Source organism: Aotus nancymaae, unplaced genomic scaffold, assembly GCF_030222135.1.
Source record: "Aotus nancymaae isolate 86718 unplaced genomic scaffold, 86718_ANA_hifiasm-v0.15.2.pri h1tg000004l, whole genome shotgun sequence".
Classification (NCBI taxonomy): domain Eukaryota; kingdom Metazoa; phylum Chordata; class Mammalia; order Primates; family Aotidae; genus Aotus; species Aotus nancymaae.
In genome coordinates, this window is record NW_026988415.1 from 44,220,261 (window position 1) to 44,244,767 (window position 24,507).

The window sequence follows — 24,507 nt, forward strand, 5'->3', positions numbered from 1 at the left end:
GCACTCTCAGTGTGCTTAGGAAGTTGTATGCAAGCCCATTTGAGACTTTCTTCCCTTTTCCAATGGAGTGTCCCTGAGAGGTCAAATGTCACCATTTGTTTCTTAGTGTGCATGCCCAGGAATTTTCTTCTCCCTGGTATCTGGTTTCAATTAACACATTAATGCTAATAGCTGTGTATCATCAAGAAATTGTCCATCCCTGGTGCCCTGGCACCAGTTGCTGAATTATCATTTTTAGAGAGGCAGTGTGATACTTGTTGAACCATCACCTGACATTCCTAGTGGGTCGGGGGAGAGCCCTCTCCTGCCCTGCTCATGGGTATCTACCTGTAACATCTAGAAATGGTGACACTGGTGGAGTTAGGTGGGTAATGATAATTAAAGCATTAGAGTATATTTGAGGAGACTTCTCACAAGAAGTGATGTTTAAGCAAAGACCTGAGGCTAGGGAATGCCAAATAAAAATTATAGGAGTTCATTGTTTTGGACTAACCTTTTGCACTAGGCCCCAACAGCATAGACTAAAAATCAAAATGGAGTCACCTATGTTAAAATTTCTTTCTTTTTCTTTTTTTTTGAGATGGAGTCTTGCTCTGTCACCCACGCTGGAGTGCAGTGGCACAATCTCAGCTCACTGCAACCTCCACCTCCTTGAACCTCCTAGGTTCAAGTGATTCTCCTACCTCAGCCTCCTCAGTAGCTGGGATTATAGGCGCCAACCACCATGGCCAGCTAGTTTTTGTGTTTTTAGTAGAGACAGGGTTCTGTCATGTTATCCAGGCTGGTCTCGAACTCCTGACCTCAGGTGGTCTACCCTCCTCGGCCTCCCAAAGTGCTGGGATTACAGGTGTGAGCCACCATGCCAGGCCTACCCATGCTAAAGTTCTATGTAACCAAACCCAAACTAAGTTGCTCTATGACCTTCCAGAGAAAGAGTAACAGTCTATTTTACTACACACTAGCCCATTTTAAATCTTCAATTGGCATGATAATTAAGTTCCCTCTGCTTTAATTCTCACACAAAAAGCCTGAAGTTACCTGAGGTTAACTAATCAGTTGTTTTTCTACTGTTCTATCGCTCTGTTCCTTCCTTATGAGAAAAGTATCTTTGAAATGCCTAACATGATCTTTGTTCTTTCTTTCTGCTTTCTTCAGCCTGTCTCTGTTTATAAAGTTAACCTCTTCTGTTCAGCTCATGAGAGCACTTACTGTATTTTATGGTATAACGTGTGACCAGATTCTAGAATTGCAAATAAAGCCAATTGAGATCTTTAAACTAAATTTGTTGTAATTTTATCTTTTGACTGATCTGGCAATCATGAAGTGAACTGTTTTCCCCATGAAACCCTGGAAGTCTTGAGTAAGTCCCCCTGAGCTCAGCTCTCTTTGGCATTTGAGATCCCTGATATTTTTATACCAAGGTTAGTTTGTGCTATGAGAAAGCACTTGACTTTGGAGTACATAGGGTTAGTTTGTTCTGTTGCAGAGCAGGGTTTGCAGAAGCTGACAAATTGCTGGCAAGGACTGCAGTTTTTTGCTCTGTTTGGAGATGTTTCATGTGTTTTCTCAAGATTATGGTCATACAGAAATGTGGGTTGCACCACATTTGCAGCTAGAAAGGACTGCAGTTTTAAGGTAACTGACAGTAGTGGAAGTGAGTGGTTATTACTGCAGGGGAGTGATCTCCGGCTTTCAAAATTCACAGGTATGTGGGTTTTTTCTTCTGCACTTAGGTAAGGGAAGCCTCAGGTCTTAGGTAAGAGAAAGCCTTGGGTAAGGGAAGCCTTAGTAAGGGAACTGGGTCAGACAGAAACTATAAAATCATTGGCTAAGTTGGTCAAGAAGATCCTGTAGCCAAAGTCATCTTGGCTCTGAGAAGCCCAAAATTCAACATAAAAATGGGATCCCTAATTTCTAAAGATCTGAGAAATTCACATTTCAGTAGACCTGCCTTAGTTATATATAAGATTTCTAGCCCCAGGCAGGACTTGGTGGCTCATACTCATAATCTCAGCACTTTGTGAGGCTGAAGAGGGAGGATTGTTTGGGGTCAGGAGTTTGAGATGAGCTGTCTCTAAGACAAATAATAATAATAATAAATTAGCTGAACCTGGCAGCACATGCCTGTAGTCCTAGCTACTCCGGAGGCTGAAGCTGAAGGATTCCTTGAGCACAGGAGTTCGAGGCTGCAGTAAGCTATGATTGAACTACTGTCTTTAAGTCTAGGCAACAGAGTGACCCTCTATCTTAAAAAAAAGAAAAAAGAAAAAAAAATTCTGGCCCCAGAAGCAACAAATTTTTACAAAAGTGACAAAATTTTACTAAAGATAATCTAGTATTCTGGTGGCCATTATGTGAAACATCATCTAAGAAAGTGTACTTGAATTCTTAGCCTCTTGAAGGCAGAGAAAATGAGATTCTTATTGGCATTTAGAAGCCTGGAGGAGAAAACAGGACTCTAAAATATTTTCTAAAAGATTCATTGTGAAAAGCTAGTAAAAAGCTAAAAACACAAGATATCCCCCATAAAAAGGACCGCAAAATTTACCTAACTCTTTGTGTTCCCCTTTAACTTATCTTGCCTGGAATATTCCCAGTGTACTAACTGTCTGAATTGCATTTCCTCTCTGAAAAAAAGGAAAGTTCAACAATTTCCTTATAAGGTAGAACCACCTCAAAATTCTGGAGATAGTGCCCTATTTGCTTATACTTTCTGGATAAAAAATGGAGGCCAGGGCCACATTTTAAAATTTTCCTAAACCCAAAAGATCTTCAAAAGTTTTCTGAAGAATTCAGGCCAGAGTCTGAGAAAAAGTCTTGCTCAGCCACTTAGCATGCTGATGCTGAAGTACAATGGCCTGATCGTAGCTCACTGCAACCTCAAACTCTTGAGATCAATCAATCCTCCTGAGGTCACTGGATTACAGGCATGAGTCACTGTACCTGACAAAACAAAATTCAAGGTCTTAATTGTAACTTTTTTTTTTTTTTGAGATGAAATTTCACTCCTGTTGCCCAGGCTGGAGTGCAGTGGCACAATCTTGGCTTACCCGCAAACTCCACCTCCTGGGTTCAAAAATTCTCCTGCCTCAGCCTCCTGAGTAGCTGGAATTACAGGCATGAGCCACCACCCCCAGCTAATTTTTTATTTTTAGTAGAGATGGGGTTTCTCCATGTTGGCCAGGCTGGTCTTGAACTCCCGACCTCAGGTGATCCACCAGCCTTGGCCTCCCAAAGTGCTGGGATTACATGTGTGAGTCACCACGCCCGGCCAACAACTTTTTTTTTTTTTAAACAGAGTCTCACTCTGTGACCAGGCTGAAGTGCAGTGGCACAATCTCAGCACACTGCAGCCTCTGTCTCCCAGGTTCTTCAAGGGATTCTCGTGCCTCAGCCTCCAGAGTAGCTGGGATTATAGGTGTGTGCCACCACCCTCAGCTAATGTTTATATTTTTAGTAGAGAAGGGATTTCACGCTGGGTGTGGTGGCTCACACCTGTAATCCCAGCACTTTGGGAGGCTGAGGTGGGTGGATCACCTGAGGTCAGGAGTTCGAGACCAGCCTGACCAATATGGTGAAACTCCATCTTTAAAAAAAAAAAAAAGATAAGGTGTTTCACCATGTTAGGCAGGCTGGTCTCAAACTCCTGACCTCAAGTGATCCACCTGCCTTGGCCTGCCAAAGTGCAAGCATTACAGGCATTAGCCATCATGGCCCTTAATTGTAACTTATGATCCCTTATACTTGACCTCTACCACCTAATACAATTGGTGGGGTCTGGGGAGACCCAAAACGGATAAAAGAGGCAGAATTGTCTTCTCTTGAGAATGATATCTGTAAGAATTAAAGAAAGAGGAAAGAAACATGAAAAGTTTATTTTAGAGAAAACAAATCTGAGAAGGGTGTCTGGCCAATTTAGGTCAGAGGCACACTTTCTTACAGACTAAGAGTTTTTAAAGATTCAGGGTGCGAGAGTTTATCAGAGGCTTGGACTGCTTCTGCATCTCTTTGTTGTGCTTGACTGGGAGGGAGAGTTGTGTGTCTGTTCCCATACATCTTTCTGCAGCTGCAGGCATTACTGCCCCCCACCCCAGTCTGCTTTTAGTTTCCCTATCTTAGTGTACTTGAAGGGAAAGGAATGTGCTTATTAAGGCCCACTGGTTTACCAGGGCCCATCGTATGAGGGTGAAGTTTGGCAGTTACCCAAGAGACTTTTCTTCCACCTCCCTCTGTGCCCGGGCTGTCTTATCTGTATTTTACTATCAGCTCTTTCTGGCTGCTTGTAGTTAGAAAAGAAGTGATTTCCTTGGAATGCATGAGGCTGAGAAAGGGAGTTGGAACTTAAAGTGGCGGTGTTTGTCAGCGATGATGGTGCTCCTGCTCTGTCAATATCAAGAACCTGACAAACCCCATCTGGTCTACTTATGGTCCAGGCAAAGCGAGAAAGACTCAAATGACCTTTTGAAAGCCATTCCCAACCAACAACCTAGAATGACTTCTAGGCTTGTCCCAGAGCACTTCTCCAATAAGGGACCCCTAAAACAGTAGTTTCCAAAGTATTGTTGCCATTTGTGCAAACAACTAGGACATTGAAAAAGGGAATGCCCCCAAAGAGTTCCAAGAAAGCCCCAGAAAACAGGCTGCCCACCCCCTCTGATAATAATCTTCATGTTAACACCAGGATTTATAGGCCCCCAAGGAATGCTCAGGTTAAGTTTCTACCAGTTATTCTTTGTCCTATTCATTAAAGGGCTCTTCCTCAAAGTCAGTAATCAAATTAACAAAACATCTAAATTGAAAAGAGTAACTATGAAATGAAATCTTTACAACTAGTTGGGCTCAGTGGCTCATACCCATAATCCCGGTGCTTTGGGAGGCTGAGTTGGCAGGATCGCTTGAGGCCAGGAGATCAAGGCCAGCCTGGGCAACATAGGGAGACTCCCTCCCTACCAAAAAAAAAAAACTAGCCATACTTGGTAGCCTGCACCTGTAGTCCCAGTTGCTTGGGAGGCTGAGGTGGGAGGATTGCTTGAGCCCATGAGTTTGAGGCTGCAGTGAGCTTTGATGGTGACAGTATACTCCAGCCTGGGTGACAGAGAGAGAATCTGTTTCTAAAAATATATATAAAATAAAATACAACTTTATGACATTTAGTTGGCTATTTTGAAACTCTTTGTAAAAGAAATTTACATCTGTAAAGGAAATCCCCATTAGGAAGGTTGTCTCCCTTTTTGCACCTAAAGCACTAGAAACTTTAACAATGGGAAAGATAGTGGCTTACTTTACATAACAGCCTTACCTATGTTTAAGATGCTTTTTCTAGCCATCTTGTCTTAACTGGAGCTTTACCTATGTCTTTTTTTTTGACAAATAATAGGGTTTCTATTAATCCAAGCTTCTATATTGTTCTAAGTATTGTAAATTGTCTTGTTTTATGTGAAAGTCATCATTTTTTTGGAAGTGCAAATTGTAGAGTTGCCTGACTAACTATTGCTTAGGGCATCGGAATGAGTAATTGAAAGATTGATGTCTAAAAGGGGGAAAGTATTTCAAAATTGGCAGATGAAGAAGCTATAAAATCTGCTTCTGTTTTTTTCTATATGTCTATGTGTGTTAATGCTTATATAATATTTCTCAACCAAAATGTGTAAGAGACTGTAATTGATTGACTTAAAGTGCTTAAATCAAATATTTTGTTAAAAAAATTGAACTTAAATGCCTTTTAGCTTATGTGACTTAAGTACATTTTTGGCCAATAAGACTATTTGAAAAACAGTTGTTTCTCATCAGCAAAAACACCCATGCATTTAACTTTTGGGGGTTTTTGTTTGTTTTTTGTTTTTTTGAGACAAAGCCTTGCTCTGTCACCAGGCTAAAGTCCAGTGTCTCCATCTCTGCTCACTGCAACCTCTGACTCCCTGGTTCAAGTGATTCTCCTGCCTCAGCCTCCCACGTAGCTGGGATTACAGGCATGCGCCACCATGCCTGGATAATTTTTGTATTTTTAGTAGAGACAGGGTTTCACCATGTTGGCCAGGATGGTCTCTGTCTCCTGACCTCGTGATCTGCCCGCCTTGGCCCCACAAAGTGCTGGGATTACAGGCGTGAGCCACCACCACTCAGCTAGATTTTTTTTTTTTTTTTTTTTTTTTTTTTTTTTTTTTTTTTTGAGACGGAGTTTCGCTCTTGATACCCAGGCTGGAGTGCAATGGCGCGATCTCGGCTCACCGCAACCTCCGCCTCCTGGGTTCAGGCAATTCTCCTGCCTCAGCCTCCTGAGTAGCTGGGATTACAGGCACGCGCCACCGTGCCCAGCTAATTTTTTTTTTGTATTAGTAGAGACGGGGTTTCACCATGTTGACCAGGATGGTCTCGATCTCTTGACCTCGTGATCCACCCGCCTCGGCCTCCCAAAGTGCTGGGATTACAGGCTTGAGCCACCGCGCCCGGCCTAGATTTTTTATTAAATGGCCAATGCCTAACATTTTTATGTTGTAAAATTTATTAACAGGATAACTGGAGATAGTGGTTAGTTTTATTCAATGTCTCACAGAATTTTCATGATCTTGTGTCAGGTCAAATCAGCCTGGTTGTGCAAATTCCTATGTAGATGGTGGGGGGAATGTTTCAAAATGACTCAGTGACCAATTAAATTCTTACAAATCCATAGTTTACTCCAAGGCTTTCACATACCACCAATCATGCAAATACATTCAACAGACACAGACTGTTAGAGACAGAGAGAAGGAACACAGCAAGTAGTTCAAGAGACCAGCATACTGACTGGGATTGGGTTGTGTGGGGGGATACTTCTCTTCTCTCAGGAGTGCTTCCTGTAACTGCAATAGAGGAAAAGAGGCCTCAGAGTTCTCACGGGCAGAGTTTCCGCAGGTGTCTCTGTCGTGGTCAATTTCTTTGTGGTTTTTATGGTCCTCTGTAGGAGTGTCCACTATCCATACCCATCATCTTTAGCTACCTTTTGGCTTCACTTTCTTGTCAGGTCTTGTGACAGTAGGTAGCTAGCCAGGCATGAGCAGGGCAGGAGAGGGCTCCCCATCCCTGCACCACAAATATCAGGCTGAAGTAGGAACAGTTGCAGACAAACCTCTCAAACACGGAACTGGGAAGGAAGTGGTGTTTTATTTGGCCAGGAGCTGCAGCGGCATAGATGCCTGACAACTAAGCTCCCCAACAAAGAAAATCCTTGCCCTTTTAAAGGCTTACAACTCCAGAACTTACATGTGAAAGGGTCTTGAGCTTACAACTCTAGAAATTACATCTGAAAGGGTCTTGATCCATGAGGTAGGTGTGGGGGACGTGAGTTAGGTGGGGGTCTGATCATGTTTAAGTAAAAACAATGCCTTCTGGAAAGATTCCTCCATACCATATCCGTGATCTATAGATGGGACTGTGGTTAGCAGTAGGGGGCTTACTCTTGACCTGGCCTGCAGCACCAACTGGTCCCTCCTCTGGCTAACTTCTAACTTCTCCTTTTGAGATGCAATGTAGAAGCCTGAAGGGGAAATGGCCTTAGAAGCTGAAGAGAATTAAAGGTCTGCTTTGACCATCAGGTGATGGTTCAGCAGTTGTCACACTGCCTCTCTAAAAATGATAATTGGTCACAGGCACCAGAGAGAGACAATTTCCAGATGATCCAGCAGTTGTCACAATAAAATGTAATTGGTTGCAGGTGCCAGGGAGAGGCCATTTCCCAATAGATTAAAACACTTGAAATTGGTAATCAGCAGCTTCCAATAAAATGTCAGGTATTGGGCAAGTGAGCCTGGGCATGCACATTAAGTAACAAAAAGGCAGAGTATGACCTTCTGGGGGCATTCCACTGGAAAACGGAAGAAAGCCTCAGGTGAGCATGTGTACAACTCCAGTAAAGGCATTGTGCATGCTCACCTCCCAAGTGCAAGGAAGGCACTGTGCATACGGGTAACCCAACCTAAAGGAAGAATAAAGGAAAAGGGGTGCAAGATACCCAAAGTCGGCCAGCATATAAAACCGTAAGTCAAAAGGTCAAATGCTGCACTTGTTCTTCAAGTTGCCCATTGGGGCCCCTTCCAGGTGTACGTTCTTTCATCCCTGCTCTAGAGATTTTTAATAAACTTTTATTCCTGCTCTAAAGCTTGTCTTGGTCTCTTCTTCTGCCTTATGCCCTGCAGTCAAATTCTTTCTTCTTAGTAGGCAAGAACTGCAGTTGCTGCAGTCCTGTGTGGATTAGCTGTCAGTAACTTAAATATTCGCCATCCCAACAGTGTCTGGCCACAGCAAGTGTCATCACTTCATTCCACCATACGTATGCTTGTCATTCTGAGAGCTCAGTAGTTTCACTATAAGCTGAGTCACTTGTCAAAAGTGTCTCCATTTTGAGAGATTTAGGATCACAAACATTATAGATCACAAGAAAGGTTACTAAATATGTAAGTTAGGCACAAATGTTTATAAATGAACTATTCATAGTTTCAGAAATCTTTTTGGTAACTTAAATCCTTAAGTAATAAATACTCATTAAATGTTCAGGTTATTTCTAAATAAGTTAAAATACTAAAACATTAATTACTAATCATATACTTTGGTATTTTGTTTTTATATGGTATAAAGAAGCAAAATATATTTGGGTCTGTTAATAAACATTTAGAAATTTGTTCTGTGAGAAAGTACATGCTTCTAGAAATTATGAAATAAACTGTAGGGGCCAAAGGAAGACCTCTCCTTCACTCTGAAGGTTTGCTGAAAAATCAACTCACGAAAGGCACATTAATAGCAGAAATGGCACACACATTTATTGACTTGCGTGGAGAGAATCACAGAGTGATTTTCCCAAAGTCTCCCCCACCCATGGAGTACAGAAGCTTATATACTATTTTGAGTTTACAGAAAAAATGGGGACTTGGAGCATGGCCAAAAACTGGTTATGGTGATAAATCAGGTTATAGCTGCAAGACAGGTTATGGAAGGGAGAGAAGTAGAGGCCTGGCTGGCAAAGATTGTCTTGTTATGTAGATGAAACATCACAGGCAGCAGCCATAAGAAACAATAGACGGTAAATATTTCTTATAGACCTTTAAGGTGTCAGACTCTCAGTTAATCTCTCCTAGATCTGGACAAAGAAGGGCTTCAGAGAAACTTGGGCTGCATCAATGCAGATTCTTTATAGATGCAAATCTCCTACAAGAAAATAGATTTGTGAGGTTTCTTCTGCTCATTGTGTTAATGGTGAAGGGTTTCCAGGTTCTATGGGTCATGAACAAGGAATTAGAAGAAAACACACAAACAAAGCAAGGAAGGAATGAAGGGTTTTATTGAGAATGAAAGTACTCTCCACAGTGTGGGAGCAGGTCTGAGCATAGGGGCTCAAAGACCCCTTTAACAGAATTTTTGGGACTTTAAATATCCTCTGGAGGATTCCATTGGTTACTTGGGGTATGCCCTATGTAAATGAAGAGGATGAAGTTAAGTTACAACGTCATTTACTTGGCCTACACCCTATGGAGAGGATATTTCCTGTCATAGCTGAAGTGTGAATCAGCCTTATGTTCCCTGCCTGCAGATCCTATTTTCCTGCCTCAGTTGGCTGTCTGGACTGCCATCTCAAAATATGTCAAATAAGTATATATATATATTTTAATTGTATTTTAGGTTTTGGGATACATGTGAAGAACATGCAAAATTGTTGCATAGGTACACACGTGGCAGTGTGATTTGCTGCCTTCCTCCCCTTCACCTATATCTGGCATTTCTCCCCATGCTATCTCTCCCCGCCTTCCCACGCCCAGTTGTCCCTCCCCTATTTCCCCCCAAAAGACCCCAGTGTGTAGTGCTCCTCTCCCTGTATCCGTGTGTTCTCATTGTTCAATACCCGCCTATGAGTGAGAACATGCAGTGTTTGATTTTCTGTTCTTGTGTCAGTTTGCTGAGAATGATGGTTTCCAGGTTCATCCATGTCCCAACAAAGGACGTGAACTCATCGTTTTTGATGGCTGCATAATATTCCATGGTGTTTATGTGCCACATTTTCCCTATCCAGTCTATCTTCGATGGGCATTTGGGTTGGTTCCAGGTCTTTGCTATTGTAAACAGTGCTGCAATGAACATACATGTGCATTTATCTTTATAACAGAACAATTTATAATCCTTTGGATATATACCCAGTAATGGGATTGCTGGGTCAAATGGAATTTCTATTTCTAGATCCTTGAGGAATCACCACACTGTCTTCCACAATGGTTGAACTAATATACACTCCCACGAACAATGTAAAAGCATTCCTATTTCTCCACGTCCTCTCCAGCATTTGCTGTCTCCAGATGTTTTCATGGTCACCATTCTAACTGGCATGAGATAGTATCTCAATGTGGTTTTGATTTGCATTTCTCTAATGACCAGTGATGATGAGCATTTTTTCATATGCTTGTTGGCCTCATGTATGTCTTCTTTTGTAAAGTATCTGTTCATATCCTTTGCCCACTTTTGAATGGGCTTGTTTGTTTTTTTCTTGTAAATCTGTTTTAGTTCGTTGTAAATTCTGGATATCAGCCCTTTGTCAGATGGGTAGGCTGCAAAAACTTTTTCCCATTCTGTTGGTGGCTGATTCACTCTAATGACTGTTTCTTTTGCTGTGCAGAAGCTGTGGAGTTGGATTAGGTCCCATTTGTCTATTTTGGCTTTTGTTGCCAATGCTTTTGGTGTTTTGGTTATGAAGTCCTTGCCTACGCCTATGTCCTGAATGGTTTTGCCTAGATTTTGTTCTAGGGTTTATATGGTGTTAGGTCTTATGTTTAAGTCTTTAATCCATCTGGAGTTAATTTTAGTGTAAGGTGTCAGGAAGGGGTCCAGTTTCTGCTTTCTGCACATGGCTAGCCAATTTTCCCAACACCATTTATTAAACAGGGAATCCTTTCCCCATTGCTTGTTTTTGTCAGGTTTGTCAAAGATCAAATGGTTGTAGATATGTTGTGTTGCCTCTGAGGCCTCTGTTCTGTTCCATTGGTCTATATCTCTGTTTTGGCACCAGTACCATGCTGTTTTGATTACTGTAGCCTTGTAATATAGTTTGAAGTCTGGTAGTGTGATGCCTCCCACTTTGTTCTTTTTGCTTAGAATTGACTTGGCTATGCGGGCTCTCTGTTGATTCCATATGAAGTTTAAGGTGGTTTTTTCCAGTTCTGTGAAGAAGGTCATTGGTAGCTTAATGGGGATAGCATTGAAAGAATTCAACTGAGGTACATAAGGCAGAAAAGGAGACCAAGGGAAGTTTCAGAGCAGTGGTGGAAATTTATTTAAAAGCTTTAGAGCAGGAAAGAAAAAGAAAGAAAGGAATGCTTGAGCCCACTCGTTCAGTTCCTGAGATCTTATTGGAAGCTGCCAATTACCAATTTCAGGTGTTTTTATCTATCGGGAAACTGCCTCTTCCTGGTGCTGGCTGAGATTAGCTATTATTTCAGAGAGGCAGTGTGACAACTGCTACACCATTACTTGATGGTCACCTGAAATTCCTGGCGAGTGAGGAGAGCTCTCTCCTGCCCCACTTATGCCTGACTAGCTACCTACTGTAACAAAGTGGTGAAAAATTCCTGAAAGTTCTGGCTGATGCCCTAGCCCACAGAGAGGCTCCTAGTTTATTCCCGATCTCTGGCCTGAGACTTTAGGAGCTACATTTCTGGCTCTAATCATTAGGAGTATCCATCTACACTGACTACATTTTATTTTTTCTTCAAGAAAAGACTTGATTTTTTTTTCTACTTTCATTACAGTGACCCACTAAACTTTTGCTATTGACTTATATTTTCCTGGTCTGTTTTTTGTATTCTCTCTCTAGGATGGGCTACAGTTAATTCCAGCCACACAAGTGTTTTCAGAACATTCTATTACTTTGCCCTAACTTAAGCAAAACCCCAAATATTATGAGTTTAGAAAAACTGTGCACAGAGGGGTCACCCACCATTCCATGGTTCTCATTTCCACTTTGTTTCTCCAGGTAACATCTGAATCATTCCAGACAAGCTCTTATACCTCATTAAACCTCAGCAACTTTAGGAAGTTGGTGATTCTGAGTTCAGAGTCCCCTTGTGAGGAATACATGGAGAAAAAAGTAATATAGCAAGTACAGAGCTTGGGCTACAATAGGCACTCAGAGTTCTCTGAGTCTGCAGAGTAAAGTAAATGAATACAATGTAATGCACTGGAGGTGACCAGCAAACTGAGTTCTCTGTGTTTGTTTCAATAAGTATCTGGGTTCTAGGCCTCATGATTGAGATTATTGCCAACCACCTTTGCAGGAGTGGCTACATTAGAAACAGCTCCCAGGGTGTCCGGCTGGTAGTAAACTTAGAGGGCAGTAAGAACAGGAAGTTAATTCTCCTCAGACTCCTAGGACACTCCTCTCCATGCTTGGGGATGGAACTTCCTGTAAGGACTCCATTTTGTACCAAGGTCTGAAGAAGTGACTTGGGACTTGCTCTTGACTTCCTCAGCAGCCCTCCTCAATCTTCTCCAAACTCCCATCTCCAGGCCACACAGATTCTCCTCAAGAGAGCCCTGTGAGGACACTGGTAAAACATCACTGCCTTCAGGACACACCATGGGTGAGTTGACCAGCATGAGGCTGGAGTCTGAGGTCTCCACAGGGCAAAAGGGACTGAGCCTCCTTCCCCACCTTACCCCAACCCATAGGACACCCAGCCAGTCTCCCTTTAGATGGTGGTGGGCAGTGACAAGGACCCAGACCTGTCTTGTGGTCTTCTCAGGGCCAGGGTTTGAGGTATGAGGAGGGTCACCTGGGGCAGAGGTTGGTAAAAATTAACATTCGTTGGATGTACACTAGAGGTGGTAGCAGGTCAGGGAATACATCTTTAATCTTAACATCAACCATTCAAGGTAGATTGTATTACCGCCCCCCCCCACCCCTACCCCAGAAGTTTCTCAAGGCTTGCTTTATGGCCCGGAATATGACTTATTATGGAATGTTCCATGTGTAGTTTTTCTTTTCCTTTCTTTCTTTTTTTTTTAACAATATACATCTTCGTCCTATCACAATCCAGTGTGAATTAGTTATTTTTGTTTGTTTGTTTGTTTTTTTGAGACAGAGTCTTAGTCTTGTCACCCAGGCTGCAGTGCAATGGCATGATCTTGGCTCACTGCAACCTCCATCTCCTGGGTTCCAGCAATTCTCCTGCCTCAGCCTCCCGAGTAGCTGGGATTACAGAAGCACACCACCACACTTGGCTAATTATTGTATTTTTACTAGAGATGGGGTTTCACCATGTTGGCCAGACTGGTCTCAAACTCCTGACCTTAGGTGACTCGCCCCTGAAATGTTTTTCCTTAAAGTATATATTGTTTCCTATTATTTTTTGAGATGGAGTCTTGCTCTGTCATCCAGGCTGGAATGCAGTGGCTTGATCATGGCCCAAAGCAACCTTTTGTCCTCCTTGTCTCAAGTGATCCTCCCACCTTGGCCTCCCAAATAGCTGGGATTACAGGCACATGCCACCATACCTGGCTAATATAAATTTGTTTTTTTTTTTTTTTTTTTTTTGTAGAGACAGGGTGTCACTGTATTCCCCAGGCTGGTCTCAAACTCTTGGACTCACACAATCCTTTCACCTCAGTCTCCCAAAGTGTTGGGATTATAGGCATGAACCTCCGTGGCCAGTCTATTAACATTTTTATACTGACTTAATGTTTTGTTGCTTTTGGAAACTTTTTAACCAGAAATTCTTCAAACACTTCTCTACTGTTCCCTCTCCTTATTTCTGGGTCTCAAACTTGTGTTAGATATGCTTACCACATTTTGTTTTGAGACAGAGCATCGCTCTTGTTGCCCAGGCTGGAGTGCAGTGGCATGATCTCGGCTCACTGCAACCTCCACCTCCTGGGTTCAAGGAATTCTCCTGCCTCAGCCTCCCGAGTAGCTGAGATTGTGGGCATGCGCCCTAATTTGGTATTTTTAGTAGAGACGGGGTTTCTCCCTGTTGGTCAGGCTGGTCTCGAACTCCTGATCTCAAGTGATCTCCCTGCCTCGGCCTCCCACAGTGCTGAGACTATAGGTGTGAGCCACCATGCCCAGTCTATCACATCTTTTTAAATTCTCTCTTTCACTCTTTTGGTAATTAATTTCCATAATTATGTCTCTACAAGATTCATTCTGGATATTTTCTTCAGCAATGTTTTCATTTCCCTGATTCTTCTTTGAGGCAGGGAACCCTTGACCCTTGAACCATAATAGCAAACTTTTAGGGTAGATTTTTTAATTCTCCAAGTAGAGGTGGGAATTGAGGGTTAGAGATGATAAGCAACCTGTCCCAGGTTCCTCAGCCTGAAAAGGGCGGAGCAAGGACTATCATCATAGATTAGTATCACCTAAACCCAAACCCTTTCTGCTGTGCTCGTTTTTTCCTTGATTGTGAATGTTCCCCAAATCTCATCTCCCAGGAAGTGAAACCACAGTAAAGTCTTTCAACTTTTTTGGCACTGTGATATATTTCTTTCTAGATTATAAAAAATCCCTAGCCTGGGCAACACGGGGAGACCCCATTTCTAAAAAAAAAAAAAAAAAAATTAGCCAGATTTGGTGGCATGTGCCTGTAGTCCCAGCTACTTGAGAGGCTGAGGTGGGAGGATCTCTTGAGCCACAGAGGACAAGGCTGCAGTGAGTGGTGATTATACCATTGCACTACAGCCTAAGGAATAGAGCCAGACCCTGACTCTAAATAAACAAATGAATATCAGTGAAGTTTTTCATTATCCATTATATTTTCCCAAGGTTTTTTTCTGGTATTCTAAGTGTTGATGTGCCATTCTCAATTTAAGGTCACAGCGATCAAGTTGTTCGAAGAAGAGCAAGACGTTGGGATATGTACCAAATGAGATTTAGCAGTGTGTTTCAACCAGTCAATCTTGGCATGCATTCTTCATCCCATCAGCAGCAAGATGGGCATGCAGCAATGCAGGGTGTCCGTGTGGAATCTCCATTAAGATAGTAAGTGACCAGTCAGCATGGCTGGAATGTACCAGCCAGTGAAATACATAACCCTGTAGCTGAATATGTCATTCTTTCCAACCTGACAGAGAGAAGGAATGACAGAACTCAATTGACGGTTGAGCAAACTTCAATGTAGCCCTGGCATCAATGGAGCAAATGTGTATAAAAGACTTTCTGAGCATATGTGAACTATCTTTTCTCCACTTGCTCACAGCACTCCCTATGCCATTTCACCCTCTCATCGGAGAGTCAGTTTTCTTAAACAAGACCAAACCCATGTCAACATGGAGAGAGAGCAAAAACCTCCAGAGAGAAGAGTGGAGGTGAACAGGCCTCATGGGACCTTAGGGAGCTGGTTCAAGATCACAGTGAGTGTCCTGGCAAAGTAGATCTAATGTTCAGAAGGAGAACGGGGGAGTTGTGTTGGATTTGTATAGATACTAGATACTTTTGTAAGGGCAGGAAAGTTTGTAGTTTGTCCTTTATTACTAGGAGTTAACATCCTAGACCATCTAAGAGTAAATACAGAGAAGTAATGGAAAGAGAATGGACTGATAGCAGACAGAATGGAAGAGGTCTTTCACAATCAAAGGAGGAAACGAATGCTAAGGAGATAGAGTATCTCCACACCAGATGCTTCAGTTTGGCTCAAACTAAGTATATGGGGGGTTGAATCAGTGGGGTCTTTGTCAAAGGGGCAGGCCTGGTCTGCTTTAGGTAGACTCTTGTGGGACTTTATTAAAGAAAACTTATTTTAAACATCTTAAATTATTTTAAGAAAACTGTTTGAATAATAAGGAAGGGCATTTAGGCAATCCATGTGTGGTTAGAAATAATAGATGTTAGAAATAATGAATGAAATAATAATGAAATACATAAGTTAGCCATAATGGATGTTGTCCTATCTTAAATTATTTTAAAGTCTGAAAGGAACATATTTGGGTCCAATTTTAATGTTTAATTCTATTATGTCAGTCTTCTTTCCTCATTCATTCTTTCTTTCGCTCACAGATTCCATTCGGCATAAAATACAATGAGAAATGGCTGCTGAATTTGATTCAGAACAAATGCAGTGTATCTTTCAACCCAGTTGAGGTAAGAAAGGACCGTGAGGGAGACAAGAAAGAACAGGATAGGTAGGGGACTGGATGAGCAGAGACTCTGGCCTCATATTTTATTTCTCTCACCACTCTCCCTGTAGTTTCGCTATGAAAAAATGAATGCCACCTTCTTTGTGGAGAATGCCAGCGTGGCCTCTGCACTGAAGAATGTCAGTGGCAAGATTTGGGATGAGGATAATGAAAAGGTGTGTGTCAAATGAATGACCAGGGCTAGCATTGAGCAAGAGAGCAGGGCAAGGGTGAGGTCTTGCTTGATCTTGGGGCTCAGAGTTCCTAGTGTTTACCCAGCCCCTCTTGGGTTCTCTGCAGGTATCAATCTTTGTCTGCCCTGATGGTATACCCCACTCTGTGCAGAGGGAGTTAAAGTCGGAAAAGGTGGAGCAGGTAAAGGTAATACAGACTCAGGGCAAGTTGCTTGCACAAAGCCAGACCCACAGCTTCTCCCCCATCTATTGCCCGCTTCACCACCTCAGCTTCAGAGCCTCTGAATCCCATCTCTAACTCTGCAGCTGGCCGTGAACCACCAACAAGCTCTTGATATACAGAAACTCCCCATTTACTCAGGTATGGCTGAGAACAGTGATTCTATGGCAGATGAGGGCAGAGGTGTCTGTGTGAGATGGAGACTTAGGGATGGCAACTTGGAGAGGGGTTAGTACTGATGCTGTACCAGCCAGGTCCTTCTCAGCCTTCTGATTTTCTCCTCTCTGCTTCCTGGAGACTTTATGACCTGTGATACTAAAATGGCACCAAATCCTAGAAAGGGCGTGGCTGCCTCCCTGCACGTCCGTGAAGAGAACACACCTAAGGTGAGGCTCATGCTGGGATTGAGGGTGAAAGTGGAAGAGATTAGCTGGGAGGCTAATGGGTCTAAGATATCCCCTGTTGGGGCCCTTCACTCTTAATTCTTAACTCACTGCTCACCATAGCTTTTGCCCTTGAACTCAAGCAACACCAAACCCTACCAGATGCTTGACATTATGCCAAAGGCCCCCAACATCAACACACTGAATTTCTTGAAAAATGAAATGAGATGTAATACTCAGATAGTTCTTTGAAGAAAAAGTGGGAGAAGGGTTCATTAGGGTAGTGACAAGAGGCAAGGAAGTAGATTTGTTGGCAAGGGGGGAGACTGAGGGTGTAGGGCCTTCCAGCTGCTCTTTCCTGGGTCTATGTGGTGCTTCTGCATAATTACAGGTGATGTCTTCAGGGGAGACGGACAAGTGGAAAGGGACAGAGCCAGGAGAGAAGTGTGTGGACAGAAGCCCAGTGTGCACCACCTTCCTGGATAACTCCAGCAACATAAAGTCAGTTGTACCCTCTGTCACCACCTAGGACCCTCCCTGTGCTTGATACTGCCCTTCTGCAGGAGGAGGCAGTCCTGGTCCTCTGTGAGGACCACAGACCCTCTCCTTCCCCGTTGCCGCACGCCTCTCTCTGTGTCACTCACTCATCTGTGCTTAGAGGTCTCCTTTTCTTCCTCTGACATGCTCCCTTTTTCACCTGCTCTGGGGTGCATTTCTTGCCTGTATCCACCCAGCCTATTCCGGCATGCCTTCTGTGAGAGTGCTCCAGGAAGCGGGACTCTGCCACCTCCCCAGGACCAGCAATATTCTGATGCTGGTGCCTTGGACCAAGAAGAGTCTCCCAGCCCAGGTCTTCATGCTGAGGCGGTCTTCCTGCCTCCATGCTGAGACAGGTTTCCCTCCCAAGTCTCGAGGGGGATTCTCCTTCTCTTGCTCCAAAAAGGTTCCTGCACCTGTCCTGGGCTGGCATCGGGGCTTCCCTGCCCCATGCTGAGGGCTGAGGCCCTGGGTGGCTGCTATCATGCCATCTCTCCCTCTGGCCCAATGCCAGGAGCTGGGCCCTCCTTGGGGAGAAACCTGGGTTTTCTGAGTCAGGGGATCAGAAGTGGGCCACCTTCTTGAGGCAGTGGGCAGAGGAGGTTGAGGAGACAGAAGGACAGGCCTCTCAGGGCACTGCCCCTCCTTCCGTCCACATCTCACATCATCCTGCCTGGGGCCTCAGAGGAGCCCTAGGTAGCCAAAGACAGGTAGCATTCCTCGGTCAAGGCGTCAGCACAGAGGAGCACAGGTGCCAGGGACCATCAGAAGAGAATGCAGTGGCCGGGAGAGGGGGTCCCCAGACTCTGAATCCCATGCTGAGCTGGAGCCTGACCCTTCACTCCTCCTGGAAGAAGGTCTCCTGTCCCCGTGGCTGCTCTGTTTCCCATGCCCAGCTCAGACTGAGCTCACACAGGTGAGAAAGGCTCCAGCTGCATCCAGCGGGCCCCAGCCCAACAGGTACATGTTTTCCTTTCCTGCCTCGGTCCCCAGGGCCAGCCAGGGGCCGGTGAGGGAAAGGGCTGCAGCAGGGGAGCCCTTTTCTCCTCTCTTCCTCCCTGAAGTCCACCCCCCACAGTAGAGCATCTTTCCCTTCCCTTTGCTTTGCATCCTGCTTCTCCTTTGTCTCTCATCTCCTATGTCTCCCCCGTCCCTCCCACCCCTACCTTGGCCCCATTTCTACTGTCATCCCCCCCGCCTTCCCCTTCCTGCCTCCTGAGCCTGGCCTCACTCACCTCCCTGTCCCAGCACCCTGGGCCATCCCTAAGGGCTGACTTGCTCTTGGCCAGGGCCCAGTCAGGCAGGTTGATGGACAGCCAATGAGGTAGCAGAGCACTGGGCTCCCACCCCATTTCCTGCTCCCTGCAGAGCCTTCCATGGGGACTTGGACAAAGGTGAGGGAGGGAAGGAAGGAGGTAAGGAGGGAGAGAGGGGAAAAAGGTCATGAAAACTGGGCTCCCAGTGCTGCCCAGGGCTGCAGGGGCAGGGATTCCAGAGTGTAAGTGGACACACGGCGCTGTGTCTCTGACGTAAGTATGATTGCTCCCATGAGGAGTACAGCTCCACAGTTTCACTTACCGTTGTGTATTTTGTTTTGATTTTCGGCAGCTCCATCCTGGAATTGTTCCCCAAATTATTATGCTTGGTAAGTGTATTCCTCGATCGTTGACTTTTCTAATTGGCACTGATGCTGCCCCCAACTGCCCGAAACCCCTTTAGGTATTGTCCAAGTTACATTATTGGATCTAACCCTTAAACCTCAAGGAAGGTGGGGAAGGTGATATAGACCCATGTAGAAACTTGACAGAGTCTTCTTCACACAAATTCACAACAGGCTTCAGGTGGCGACAATCCCAACTGTAGTCTTGCCTATCTAAATTCCAGAATGCTTTCACACCTGATCTCTGATCTCATCCTCTCCTGGGTCTATCCTTTTCCCTAATTATGCAGTGCCATCTCCCTGCTTTGCACTATTGACTTCCTCTTGCCTTCCCCAGGATGCCCAGCAGTCACCTGGACCAACTCTATGTGGTCTTGAAGCCCACAAGAGGTTACCAACTTGTAAGGTGAGAAGAGAGGATCCAGCAGGGTGGTGCATGAGGAAGTGGGGGTTACCATCTGTGGTCCTGGGGACTCTTTATTCTAGGGAAGCTTCTTTGGATCTGAGATGCTGAAGAATCTGGTCCTGCAATTCCTGCAGCAGTAAGTATCCCTGGGATTCTGAGGAAACAGAGGGCTAGGTCAGATGAGGTTACCCAAGTACAAGTCTACCCACAGTGGGACTTTCAAGTCTCATTTGGCACACAGGCCACAGAGATAGCGTAGCCTCGTTGGTCTCCAACAGGTATTACTTGATCTATGACTCTGGAGATCGACAGGGTCTCCTCTGTGCTTACCACGATGAGGCCTGCTTGTCCCTAAGCATTTCCTTCAACCCTGGGGACTCAGCCCTGTGAGTATTACAGCTCAGACCCTTGTCCAGGTCTATGTGACTCCCCTGCAGAAAGATACCAGCTCCTGGAAATGCCCGCACTGGCCAGACTACTCACTCCTGCTCCTCTTTTTCTCGTAGGAGCAACTTGTTCAAGTACTTCAAGGATAACAGGAATATAAAAGCAGTCAAGGACCCCGGTAAGTGTGTGAGGGGGAAGAGTGGGCAAGGTAAGGGGGTGTGGCGGGAACAATCACAGAGGCCACAGATCAGAGTGTGGCAGCCCCCGCCCCCCCTTTCCTTCCTTCTCCTCTCCTCTATAGACCTTCGGGGGCAGCTGCTGAGACACACAAAACGTGACATTGTGGACTTCCTCGGTGCGTTGCCCAAGACTCAGCATGACCTCAGCTCCTTCCTGGTGGACATGTGGTACCAGACGGTGAGCGCCTGCTTCCTCCCTCGGGCGGGCCCAGAGAGCCAGAGGTGGGTAAGGAGGTTAAGGAGGATCCTGAGCACTTGAGCTCTTCCCTTTCAGAAGCGGATGCTCTGCTTTTCTGTCAACGGGGTGTTCAAGGAAGGTGAGTGTCTGTAGAGTCCCCTCCCCAGATCCCCACTGCTTCCTCCCCCTGGCTGGGCTCCCTCTCAGAACTCTCCCAGCTTCCCTGATTTTGTCCCTTTCCCTCCTGTTCATCCCTCCGTGTTTTCCCACCCCCACTGCGCCCGCAAACCACCCTGGTCTGAACTAGGTCCATGCCTGTCTGCCCTGCACAGCTCAGGCGTGCTTTAAGGACACAGACTGTGGAGTTTGACAGCTCTCATCCCAGGTTCTTACTCTGTGAACTTATGCCGGTTACTTAACCCTTCAGTTTCCTCATTTGCAAAATCGGGCCAACAATAACCCGTCTCTTGGGCTACTGTGAAATAGGAATCAAGTGAACTTGTGGTTTTCACGGGGCCCCACACATGATTGGGGCCCTATCACTGGGAGTGGATTGTTCCCGTTGTTGCCCTCCCCATTCCTGCCACATTCTCCTGACTCCATATGAACAATTGTCCTGGTCTACCCCCATTCTGTGTGAGTGTCAAGCGAGACTCTGACTGGGGATCACCGTGTGAGCACGTAAAGCCTGTACAACTCTAAGGTGGTGGTGTTTGTTGTCTTTGAAGTGGAAGGACAGTCTCAGGGTTCTGTTCTCGCCTTCACCCGGACCTTCATCGCTACCCGTGGTAGCAGTTCCAGGTTAGTGCTGTGCTGTGGGTGGGAGCACCCATCCCAGCCTGGGGCCAGTGGTGTGGGAATGTGGTGATTCAGTCCTTGGGTTGTTCTCAATGTTGTAAAAAACCGACAGTCTAGTCTAGTAATTAAGAGTGTGGGCAGGTGCAGTGGCTCATACCTGTAATCCCAGTATTCTAGGAAGCTGAAGGTGGGAGGATTGCTTGAGGTTGGGAGATTGAGACCAGCCTAGGCAACACAGTGAGACACTGTTTCTACAAAAAATTTAAAAATTAGCTGGGTTTGGTGGTGTGCATCTATGATCCTGCCATTCAGGAGGTTGAGGTGGAAGGATCTCTTGAGCCCAGGAGGTTGAGGCTGCAGTGAGCTGAGATGATGCCACTGCACTCCAGCCTGGGTGACAGAGTGAGATCCTGTCTTGAAAAAGAAAAAAGTATGAGCTCTGGAGTCAGAGCGTGAGTTCTCTCCTGATGCAATACTCACGATGTGACTTTGGTCAAGTCATATGATCTCTTTGTAGTTCAGAATCTTCCTTTGAAAATGGTGATTACACTGTCCACTCCCTCGGGCTATTGTAAAGGGCAAATGTGAGTGCAAAACCATCCTTGGATTGTAGGTAAACCTACAAAACTGGTGGAGCATGTAGGCAATCTTTCCAAAGGTGGGCTCTGTGGGAGGGTTAGAGGGTACCAGCCAAAAAGCTAGGAGGCAGGCACAGTAGAGGTATCAAAGAAATTGGGTTGCTGAACAGGAGGAAAAAGATCTTTGTTGGGGATAGGGAGATGGATGTCTCTCTCTCCAGCTACCTAATGGCCCATTTTTTCTCAAGTTTACGCATCGTGAATGATGAGCTCTTTTTACGGGGTACCAGCCACCAAAGGACCCAGAGTGCCTTGTTCACCCTAGTGCCCACACCCTTCTCCAGCTCCATGCCTGCCTTCTCCCAAGAGCAGCAGAAAATGGCGCAGGGTTTCTCTGCCCAGTCTGGGATGAACTTCCAGTGGTCTCAGAAGTGAGTGCTGAGTGTGTATGGTGATTAATGGTTGGTATGAGCTGGGAGGAGCAGGGGAGTAAATAGTAGGAACTTGCAGGTAGTTGGTTTTGCTTGTTTATTTCACTTAGTATCACACTGTACATTTCCCTCTTGGTACATATTCAGCTACCTAGTTATTTTGAACAGATGTACAGTACTTCTCTGAATTCTGTCAAACTAAAAAAATGACAAGAAAAGTCTCAATCATTTTAGGAGGCTTATTTGACAAAGTTAAGGATGTGTGTCCGGGAGATAGGTCTATGCCTTTTAAAGATGATTTTAAGGGCTCCAAATTTAAAGGGGAAAGGGTAGGATATTGCGAAGTACACAATTTTTATGTAAGGGGGGGTAGGGAAAAATAGTTATTCTTGCCTTTGGCTCAGTGAATCTGCATTTTTTTATGTAGGATGACATAGACAAATGGGGTAGGGGAACAATCAGATATCCATTTGTGTCTGGTGGACGGGGGGTGACTGCACCTATAAAGATAAGCTATCAATTTACGTTGTCGTGGTGAAATTTTAACAGAAACACCTTATGGTAAAGATCTTGCAGCTCACAAGGAATTTCCTTGTGGACAAAATATGGGGGAGGTGAATAGCTTTTCATCTTGTAGCCATCTTATTTAGGAACCAAAAGTGGAGGCAGGTTTGCATGACCCAGTTCCCAGCTTGACTTTTCCCTTTAGCTTAGTGATTTTGGGACCCCAAGATTTATTCTCCTTTCACAGTTCAGTGGATCCTGTTCCTTTGTTGGTAGACATTTGGCTTTTCTGGATTTCTTTCCCCCATGACACACTATGTCACAGGGTTCCTTCTGTTGCAATAAATTCCAGTAAATGCTGACATGTTTCTGTTGCATAGATTAAGAAATAGCATTGTGTTGTCAGAGTGTCTCCACTTGGATCCTAATGGATGTTATCTGTCCTTCCTCCACCACAGGTGCCTTCATAACAACCAGTAGGACTATAGCAGAGCTGTTCCGGTTCTTGCACCATCCAAGGTGAGGTCTAGGAATTCAGGCCAAGTGAGGAGAGGCTGAGTGGCCTGGGGATAGAACTTTGGGCTTCCAACTCTGCTGATCTCCCAACTCCCTCCTGCACTTTCTCTTGGCTAAGAGCAAGATCCCAGAGAAGGCCCTCACACAGACTGACCTAGGATCCTGAAAACAAAGCCCTAAGAAGAAATCCTTAAATGTCAAAATCTTCAGCCTCATCATCTTCCCTGTATTTTTGTTCCAATAGGTGTACGTCCCTGTGACTGAATCAGGAGATCTGGCTGGGGCTAAGAAGCCAAAGCCCAACTCGCAGGGCTGACTCTCATCCTTCCAAAGGGGCCAGTTGTTCTGTGAACCTGTCCACCCCTGTCACCCCCAGGATCTCTGTTTCTTTTCACAGTAAAGAATGATGTTGCCTGTTATGTCAAATCCCTGCAAAATCCATTTGATTCAGACATTATTATCTCTGTGTTGAATAGAAGTGGCATGAGTGGCATTCTTTTCTTATTCCAGTCTTTGAGGAAAAACTTTCAGTCTTTCACCATTGAGTATGATTTTACTCGTGGGTTTTTCATATATGGCCTTTATTATGTTAATATGATTTCCTTCTATTCCTAGTTTATCGAAAGTTTTCAATTATAAAAGGGTATAAGTTTTGTGAAATGCTTTTTCTAAATCGAGATAATTATGTGCACTTTCCCCTTCATTCTGTTAATGTAGTTCATTACGTTACTTGATTTTTATATGCTGAACCATACTTGTATTCCAGGAATAAATCTCACTTGGTCACCATGTATAATCTTTTAATATCCTGTTGAATTTAGCTTGCAAGTATTTTATTGAGGGTATTTCCATCAGTATCCATAAAGGGTACTGTTCTATAGTTTTCTTGCAATACCTTTGAAATTATTTTAAAAAGTTGTATTTACACTGCACTGTAGTCTATTAAGTGTGCAATAGCATTATGTTTAAAAAATGTAACTATCCTAAGTTTAAAATACTTTATTGCTAAAAAATGCTAATGATGATTCAAGCCTTCAGTGAGTCATAATCTTTTTGCTGAAATAATAAATGGTCTTACCTTAATGTTAATGGTTGCTTATTGATCAGGGTGATGATTGCTGAAGACTGGGTTGGCTCTGGCAATCTCTTAAGTCAACAATAGCTGGGTGCAGTGATACATGCCTGTAGTCCCAGATACCTGGGAGGCTGAGGAAAGAGTATCCCTCGAGTGCAGGAGTTTGAGTCCAGCCTGGTCAACCTAGTGAGACCCCTGACTCTTAAATTTTAAAAAGACAACAATGAAGTTGTTGCTGCATTGATTGACTCTTCCTTATGTGAAAGATTTCTCTGTAGC

General features: G+C 44.5%; 1 protein-coding gene across 1 annotated transcript; it reads left to right on the top strand.

Annotated features, from left to right (window-relative positions):
* The first annotated feature begins 1,607 nt into the window (after positions 1-1,607).
* NXF3 (nuclear RNA export factor 3) lies at positions 1,608-24,232 on the top strand. Its single transcript, XM_064362153.1, has 20 exons — positions 1,608-1,705; positions 12,520-12,593; positions 14,821-14,989; positions 15,207-15,360; positions 16,004-16,087; positions 16,194-16,298; positions 16,423-16,503; positions 16,623-16,677; positions 16,834-16,922; positions 17,311-17,420; positions 19,065-19,101; positions 19,454-19,522; positions 19,603-19,658; positions 19,801-19,908; positions 20,029-20,087; positions 20,211-20,326; positions 20,423-20,465; positions 21,055-21,127; positions 21,951-22,133; positions 23,096-24,232. The coding sequence occupies exons 2-20, from the start codon at positions 12,590-12,592 to the stop codon at positions 23,115-23,117; spliced, it is 1,617 nt and encodes a 538-aa protein (XP_064218223.1). The 5' UTR covers positions 1,608-1,705; positions 12,520-12,589; the 3' UTR covers positions 23,118-24,232.
* The last annotated feature ends 275 nt before the right edge of the window (positions 24,233-24,507 follow it).